General features: G+C 39.0%; 1 protein-coding gene across 1 annotated transcript in view; it reads left to right on the top strand.

Moving 5' to 3' along the window:
* Window positions 1–2,835: 2,835 nt before the first annotated feature.
* Window positions 2,836–9,725, top strand: part of LOC310991451 (calcium/calmodulin-dependent protein kinase type II subunit beta-like) — an 89,798-nt gene continuing 82,908 nt past the window's right edge. The window contains exon 1 of the mRNA XM_083979164.1: window positions 2,836–3,224. Coding sequence (XP_083835290.1) covers window positions 3,163–3,224 — 62 coding nt within the window. The 5' untranslated portion in view covers window positions 2,836–3,162. The remainder of the gene's footprint in view (window positions 3,225–9,725) is intronic.

The raw sequence follows: 9,725 nt of genomic DNA, 5'->3' as shown, positions 1-9,725 counted from the left end.
ACTATTCTACTGTATCTCTAAAAAATATCACTACTGTAAATCACATCTTCATATCCACACTGAAAGAAAAAAGACCAAGGCAGCACATTTAAATGATTTCTCACAGTGTGTCCTGCCAAAAATCTGCTGATCACTGAAGTCTAATATCCACTTTTACTTTTTTTTTTCTTTTTGATTGGCACAGAGTACAGGGCGTCCCGGAGCGTTTTGGATGCAGCACAGTTAAGAGTCGGTGTGGCACTGTTATACTGACAGGGTGTGGGCTGCTGGAGCAGAAGTTTTAACTGCATAAAAGTAAAGTTCTGTCTGGGTTTGACACTTTCTGTTGAGGCGTGACAAATTTAAAATATGAATTAAAGAGATTAAATGAATAATGGAAAGATGGCGCTGTAGCTATCAGTGAGGAGGACGCTAAATTGTGCCGGTCGTGATTGTTCTGACGTGATAGTTCTCACGATTTCACTTTCTACAATTGCACACATATTTCTCATCGTGACTTTTTCTCATAAGACTGAAGATGATGATGACATAGTTTTGACAAAAGTAACAGAACTGACAAAACTCAAAACTTTCATCTTCTATTATTTTAAAGTTGAAATGTGCAGTGTTTGATCCTAGATATGATCTAAACTCATGATAAATGACATGGAAATGCGTGTAAAATGACCTGAAAACAGATGTACAGAAATATAATAGCAATTTAAGACATAGTAGAAAGCTATATTATAAGAAATATGTACACAACACATTAATAGAGATGTTCAGTGAGTACAGGAATCTATAATCTACTCCATAGACGGCATCAAAGAATACATTTGCTCACCAAACAGCACAAACTTTGCGATTAAACTTAGCCAGAGAACGCAAAAAAGAAGCCTAATTAAGATTAATGTTGGCAGCACGTTATTGGTTTAGATGATGTGGACCAGACCAGGACATAGTGAAATAAAGATGGAGATGGGTGAACTAACAGATGATTCTCATGAAGCCTTGAAAAGTTTGGCAGGAGAGGATGAATAATTGGCTTCACTCTTCTTTCTGCTTTGACTTAAAAAGAAGAAACTTTTATTAAAAGAACAGGAGCTGTAATTGCATTCATTTTTTTTGTGTGATATAGACCATGGATGCAGTGAGGTTTATTGTGTACTTAATAATATACATGTAGATATCTCCTTAATACAAAAAAGGCACAATTGAACAGGCAAATGAAAGAGAAAGTGAAATTATGTAATTTTTTATTCATTAATGTCATGTTTGCGGATGTGGTGTAGCATGACGTCCCATGACCTGTTTCTGCATCACCCTCTGTGTTTATTTTTTTTAAATATTTTATACAGAGCAGAGGGTGAATTAACATCAAACTATGTGTCTTTTTGTTTTTTTACACCTGAAACATGCAGTGAGATATTATTTTCCACCATGCAACAAAACTAGAAACCAACAGTATTTCCACCATATTGACCTCTGTCTTTACTGAATCATTTTCCTGTGTGGTTTAACAGAGCTGTTATCTCCTCCACCGACACACACCAGGCTGCTGCTGCTGTGATGTCTGAATTATGTCTTTCTAAAATTAACTGCAGCCTTAATGTGATTCTCTCTCTGTGATGATTCGTGGATGACACCTCGTGCACCTTGAGGCCAGATCAACACACACACACACACACGCACACACACACACACACACACGCACGCTTTCACTGTTCACGCATGGCGGCTCGTTTTGAAGGTAGCTACCAAACCAGCTCCTCTCATATTTGCCCCTATTTGGAGATAACGCACCGTTGCAGGCGGAGGGAGGAGGGAGGTGTGTTGCTCCATCACGTCGCCGAGCCGCGGCCACCAGAGGGCGGCAGAGAGCAGCGACTCAACCCGCGGCTGCAGCCGAACCAAACGGATCGTCAAGTTGGAGGAAGCGGTCAGCACTACACCAGGAAATGGGTGACGTTTCGCCTTCAAAATAAAGTGCAGGTTTGTGGTTTATTATCTCAAAAATGTATCTATGAAAATGTATGACAAATATGTAAATAATTATAAAAATACATAAACTAAACACTAGATATAGTAGTAGTAGTAAGTATAAGTACTGGCAACTAAAATTATGAATAAACTATAATACAGCATGTACAGTAGGATTTATATTATACGTATTTCAATATTACTACTCCTCCTACTTCATATTATATAGTAAATGTTTTTGTTTTTATATATAGTTTTCATTGCACTGACTTGGAAAAGCACCTTGAATTTCATCATGTTGATGCACTATCTTTATCTTATTAATAATAACACAAATTATAATAGTTATATTAATATTTAACACACAGACCACAACACAAGTTAAGTTGCAGCTTCAGGGGCTCAATATGCATTTAGTTAATAGCCTACAACCAATCCCACAACTTCCATGAACAGCATTTATAAATAATACAAGCTTTATCCTATTAAAAAAATGTAAGAAAATTGATCTAAGAACTTGACATAAAAGTTGCATTTTATTTTTGTGTTTTTATGTTTTTTCAGTCATGTACAAATTAATTTACTGTTTTGCTGCATGCATAAACAATGACAACGTTTAGGCTATGTGTTCTTATTTATATACCTGTAACTCTATAATATTTTTGTTAGTTAAAAAAAATGTTGAACAGACTTGAAATAACTTTTTATATTCTGTGGAAAAACACCAATGGGGGGAAAATTTTTGGCAAAACAAAACAAAAACCCAAGCTGCGTTTTATTGTGAAAATCTCAGCCGGAAGTGGCCTCGCTCAGGTCATATAGCTTGTTTACGGGTGTGCGGAGCGCGGTAGCTGTCAGATAGTGGAGAGACAGGCAGAGAGCGAGGACACACTCACTCCCCGGGAGCTTCGTCTTTCTACACCCGAACCCTCGCTCACTTTCAGCGGCTGCTTGAAGGCAAACTCACCGCTCCAACGGCCGCTAAAAGCTGCTGGGCGGACCAAGCTCTCTGTTTTGTTTTTTGCCCCCTTTACCCACCACCGTCCCCTCCCCAACGCCCAAAACAACAACTATCACGAAAACAAGCGACGTTTATTGATTATTACATTTTTTTGTTCGTTTTTTTGTTGTTGTTTTGTTTTTTAATCAATTAAATTTTTTGGTTATTTTCCGAGCTGAACCAGGAGAGACAGGGGCAGAGACATGGCCACGACAACCTGTACGCGATTCACGGACGAATACCAGCTATACGAGGAGCTGGGGAAGTGAGTATCAGCTGTTGTTGTAGTGTGTGTTTGTGTGGTGTGTGTGTGTGTTTGTGCATGCGGGCGTGCATGTGTGTGTATGTGTGTGTTATCTGTAGGAAGGCTGGTTTCCAGGCAGTGCAGAGCTGAGCGACTCTGCAGGCCAGCAGTGCTGTGCGTGCGTGCGTGGTTGCATGCATGTGTATGTGTGTGTGTGTTTGTTTCTTTTTCGGGATGACAGCTCTCAAAATACGCGCTCTCTCTCTCCCTTGCTGCAAGTCCATCTCTCTCTCTCTCTCTCTCTCTCTCTCTCTCTCTCTCTCTTTGACACATGCCTCCTCTTGATCTTTGGCAAAACTGGAGCTAAATGCAAAACTGTACGACGCGTTTCATGTTAAAATGCAGCCAGAAACATGTTGTGTTGAGATGTGATGTGATGTCATGCAGACACAGATACCAAAGAGAGGGAAAGGAAAAGAAAAATGAGACATTTGTGGTGTCTAATAAGAAAAAAAGTGTAATTTTTGGGGGGCTTTTTATAGCGAGCAGACATTCATTCATCTTCAGATGAGGTGATTACAGTGACTGTGCATGAAGATGAAGTCTTTTAATAGATGCACACATAATGACATGTGTTTCTGCTGTGAATTCTCCAGAGGAATTAATTACTGTCATCTGCAAAGCTTCAGAACAAAGTCATTTATTATGATCTTGAAATTAAATTATACATTTTGATCTTTTCTTCTTATCCTTTTTGAAAATCTCATTTACTTTTGAACTTTGCTTTTTTTGTTTGTTCGCTCTAGGCCTATAAGCTTCCATTCAAAGCTTTGGGTTAATGTGGACTATACATGTATTTCGTAGACGTACACATAGTTTTACAACTTTACTGCATGTTAGGTGAAGGAGTGACGTCTCTGTCTTCTCTTCAGGAGCCTCCTTTTTTTTTTGCAGGCACAGTTGTTGCAGATAACAGCAGATAAGACGCTCTGCAGGGCCATCGCGCAAAACAGTCCATCTGTGCATTAACAGCATTAACTGTACATGCACACAGAAAGCTGTTTTATCAACACATACACATAACTTCTGTTCAGTTCAGTGACTTGAAACAGGCGACAACAACATTTCTCAGAATTTTAACAAATGCATGAGCATAATCATTAAAAAATGGCTTTGTAACGGTCTAATTTGAGTTAAATTGCCACATCATTGTAGATATATGACTGAAAATTATGGTGCAGTGACGTTTCATTCAATACTCTCTCTCGTCAGTCGTCACAATAAACTAATGACGATTACACAAATCCCAGGCAAACTTAAATTTAGGTTTCAACTCCGCATGACATTTAAATGATAATTAATATGACGTCATAGGAGATTAAAACGAGTTTACAGCTCAGTCAGGTCACCAGAGTCACTCAGGTCTCTGTACTGCATCATATATACTGTACATGCATATACATACATATAGCCTACGTACAATACAGTTCTTCTGGAGGAGGATTGAGAAATCACTCCTCATCAGTGTGTGTTGTTTACATCACTGCAGAGTCTCCCATCACGCTGCTGTTGTTTTGATTATCACTGGTTATTCACTGACGGCTTCATTTGCCTCCGATCAATGAGAACAACTGAAAGTGCAGTGTGCAGAACGTGCATTTACTTCAGTGGGAAACTAGATTCAGTCAGACCTTTGGACCAGTCCTGTGAATTTCAGATTAAAAGTCCCTCATAAATAAGTAATATGCACGACCGTGATTGTGAATCAGTGAGTAGCAGTGATGAAGATCATGTATTTTTAAGGCTCCTGTTTTCCTTCAGGGGACGACTGTTAGCATGTTGTTTTATTTTTGTTTCTCATCTGACTTTAAATGAAGTGGCTTTTGACAGTTTTATGCAAAATTAATTTTTAAATCTGAGGACTTGTGCGTACTTGTACGTACCCACTTACCCTCAACCTGTCTCACAGCGTTTACCTGAATGCCAGTGTTTTTTATGGCATTGCTTCTTTTCTTACCAGGGCAAAGCTTTCAATAGAAACTATTTAGCAGAAGTGGTTACTGATTATGTAGTTTTAAAGGAGTTGTCATCGACCTTTTTCAGCCAGAGATCGGCCTACGTTGTAACATTAAGAGAAAAAGAACAACCCAGAGTGTATTTCTAACTTTAGGCCTGTTTATTTAGGCTAACTGTATACCAACTTTAACATGAATGCAACCACGAATGCAGACTATATCAATTACTTTCGAAACACAGTCAACTTAACCACACTTACTCTGGCCATTCTGGGTAAAATTTTTATACATTTTCTTTTTCTCTGCCATTACGTCGGTTAAAATTTTAGGAGTATTGACGTCTTCCTCTGGATTTGACGAGTAAAAACACAAACAGCGCCACCTGTGTTGTGGTGAACAATGGAATTGCAGCTTGAATTGACAGCAATAAAACCCCGCCCCTTTTTACGTTCTTGCACAACATTTACAAACACATTTTGTTGTCGCACAGCAAAAAGTCTGCATACGTAAATTGACAAAACTGGATATTAAATTAAGTTTTATTGGATTTAAAGGAGAAATACCTTAAGACAAGGTTTCATATATTTCTGCAGTAACTGTTGTGAGCTTGCTAAAGGTTTACTAGTTGTAGCAACAAAGAGCAGCAGAGGGACTAAACTGTGTGTTTGGTATTGTGTTGTAGTGAAAATGCATTGTGTGCATAGCAGAGAGCCGTAATGAATTGAGAAGTTTATATTAATGTTCCTTCTCCTCTCCGAAGTGGGTCACCATTTGAATTCACTGTAACTGAAGCTGTGAAAGTGAACTGAGGCGTGAAAGCTCAAAATATCGGTGTTTTTTCTTTTTCTTTTTTTGGGTGGGATATTCCCTTAATTGGATATTTAAAAAAAGAAAAAATAGCCCAACATGATGGATCAGGTTGTGGTCGACCATAAATGTTTGGTCACCTGCCAAACCGGCTGCTGAAGTTAGACGCAGGGATCAGGCTAATTTACGACGCCACATCCCCGAGATTCTTCTTACATCCCATAAGTAATAAATATTGTTAGCAGCAGCGAAGGGAAGGGAAGGTTTTTACTTGCGTAACTCCAATATATCCTAAAGCCAGTGAGACTTTCCTGGCTCCGGTTTTGGCTTTTGATTAAGAAACATTTGTGAAGAATGCAACAGATCAAATGTGTGTGGGCCTCGTCGCGTTTAGATGCATCTTAGCTCCGACACAATGCTCTCCAGTCAAAAGTGTGTGTGTGTGTGTTTGGCTTTGAAGCTCTCAGTGTGAGAGAGAGAAAGACTAATCTGCACACCCTGCTCTGCACAATCTCTCTTTCATAGACCAGTCTCATTATTCACAGTCTCATAAAGCTCAGAGGAGAGAGAGAGAGAGACAGAGAGAGCGCAGGTGTGGATGGCGAGGCGTCCTCATGATAACGCACTCTGTAACTTTGTAATACTAATCCAACATCTGAGGAGAGCTAATCGTTGTCCCTCTCCACCGGTGTCACTTTCTCAGCAGGGCTTGTGACATTTAAGCATTGTGCCTTTTGCTTTAGTAGTTTTTTTCTTTTAATTTTATGTTAATTCTCTTGGCTTTCCTTCACACACACCACAGCAAAGATGAAATAACCCTTTAAAGGTTCATATCGTACATGTTGATACAGAAGAAGATGCTATATATTTATATATATATTTGTGGTTTTAAGAGCCAAAAAACATCTCATCTCTCCTCTCTGGTGAGGTAACAACAGGTCTGTGTTAGCCAATCAGAAGAGAGGAGGCTCCAAGTATCTCTTCTGATTGGCTAGTTGGCTAGTGATCAAATAGAAAATATATCAGATTTCAAGTAAAACATTTAGAGAAGCCAAATCCTGCAGTTGCTGGATGGTGTGTCCATGTGGGCGGGGCTTAGGGCAGTGACTGCGTTGTTGTGACATCACAGAGTTACAGGAAGTCCCGACTGCCCATTTTAAGGCTCAGTTTCAAAAAATGTACATGTGTGCAATTCTCTGTCGACAGAGGCTTTGACACTTTCACAATATGAGCACCAAACATAGACCTGCTTTATCATTAAAAAAGACATCGAAATCGAAATCTATTCAATATTAAACCTTTAAAAATTAAAGGATTTCATATAGTTTATATATAATTGTCTATATTTACCACTGAATATGTCAATTAAAATCTTTGAATTCATGATTAGTTCTTCAGTGGCATTAGACAAAATAGTTAAAATATCTGTTTCTTCTCTTAAATAACGCAGGTTTGAAAAACGAGATGCTCATTTGAATTTCTCACATAATTAATTATAGTACAAATATCGACTTTCATGTGTGGGAACAATATGAACATGTGAAGATGAATAATGTGAGAGACACGTTGGAGGAGCAGCCCTCACAAGTCTGTCACACAGCTGCTATAAAGAAATCCGCAACAGTAAATAGGCTTCTATAGAAACATATATTTTGATGTGTTTTTTCCTCTAATATCATCCTGTGTGTCTCATTGAGACTGACTGAAGCTTTGGAGTATACACTTACAAATCCTGCGGTACGTAATTCCTCCATATCACTGGCACCTTGTGAGGCTGTAACTGCACACCAGAGTTATCCAGTTACAAAAGCCTTGACTGTTGAACGCAACCAATTTCCTTCTCAGAAATAATCCCCCCCGCTCCATTTAAATCTCCTCATGTCCACTTTCTGGGTGTCAAACCAAAACGCAGTGATTCACGACCGGGTTCCCTTATTTAACTGCGTATGTATGTGTGTGTGTTAAAGCATATTTAGCCCCTCGACGATGAGACACTTACCTCACAGAGTGTGAACTTTCCAGGCACAGCTGTGGAGTTTGGTGTCAGTAACATATGCGTTTGTTTGTGTGTGTGTGTGTGTGTGTGTGGTTGGTGTCGTGCACATACGCCACTGTGAGTCAGTGAGTTTTTGGGTCGTATTTCGCCCAAAGTGCACGTGGTCGCTTAAGAAACTTGGGTTGAACTCACCTCAACTAGTCTTGTTTTTTTGTTTTTTTAATCAGTATTGAACAGTTTCGAATGATCCAGCTGGGTTTCGTGTCCCACACACACACACACACACACACACACACGCACACAAGCACACACACATGCATATTTCGCAAACCAAGCCTCTGGTCAGCTGGTATCTCACAGCTCTGGCCTCTGACCCTGACCTTGTAGGTTGTCTCAGACCAGTGGCACCAGTCAACCTCCCATTACTGTCAACGCCACCGGCAACAGGACTGGGACAGATTGAACAGACTCTTTGCTGTTGCCAGGGAGATACTGATATTTTTGTACAGTCAATCAATCAACCTTTATTTGTAATGTACTTTTTGTGCAGGTCGAGATCGATCTGATCCAAATATCGCTTTTGGATCCTGTTGACGTGGTTTATTTATTGGGTATCTGATTGATTTGCACGTCTGTGACACTGAAGAAGAAGAGTGAGCTTATAGCACATAGCTAGAAGTTTTAGCAGTGTTGAAAACTTTAAAACTGCTGCAGGAGCTGCAACTTGATTGATCCCATTCACTTTTTTGTTTACTCATTTGAAGGGATGTTTGATTTTTGTTGAGATTTATTTCTATATTTTTTATTTTTTCTACCAGTTTGTATGATCTTATGTTGTTGCTGCTGCTGCTGCTGCTGCTGTAGCTCTGCAGAAACCAACACAAACTTCTTTGGATTACATTCAATTTTAATGAGGTTTTATATATTTTGGTTCCATGCCAGGTTTGGGTATCCTTACTCATAAAACCAACAATGATACAAATGATAATAATTATAGAAATACTGGAATTGGTGTCAGTATTTACACATATATGTATCAGTATTTTATTGGATTAAAAAAAAAAAGTGGAACGGTGCAACTGTAGAAAGAAATGATATAAAACTAGATAAGATATATAAATAGAAGATATAGGCCTATAAAATACTGAGAAATAAGATTGTAGACAAAGAGCTATATCTGACTGTTCGTGTTGTTACCTTGATTAAAATAATTGAAAAGTCAGTGTGAAGGATGTTGGAAAAATGTGACTAAAATATGACAAATATTCAGTGTTTCTTGTCAAAATCATAATTAAATATTCAGATATTTGGCCAAAAACGTAACAATTAGCTTCAGGAGCAAAGAGAAAAGTTAAGAGTGTCTCTTAAACCGTCGTGTGGCCGACGTGAGAGTTTGTGCATCATGTCGGTCGTTGTGGGTTTGTTGCATGTTATTTAAAATACGCTGACGGTGTAGCCTACTACTGTATGGCGAAACCTCCTGGGAGCCTATTAGGAAGACAAATGGTGGCAGCTCAGTTTCTTAATGTTGCTGCTTACAGGTAAAACGTGCATAAGTAAAGTGACATCAGGTTAGTTCTTCGCTGTCTCAGCAAAATCCCGATTAAGTCGAGGAGGAAGACCCCCACCACTCCCATCTAAGTTGCAGGTGCGCTGATGATGATGATGATCCCATAAACAAAACACTTCACAAACGTTCTTTCT

Source organism: Trachurus trachurus (assembly GCF_905171665.1).
Source record: "Trachurus trachurus genome assembly, chromosome: 9".
Classification (NCBI taxonomy): Eukaryota; Metazoa; Chordata; class Actinopteri; order Carangiformes; family Carangidae; genus Trachurus; species Trachurus trachurus.
Note: the sequence above shows the minus strand (reverse complement) of the source record. Positions and strands in the feature narration are given on the sequence as shown.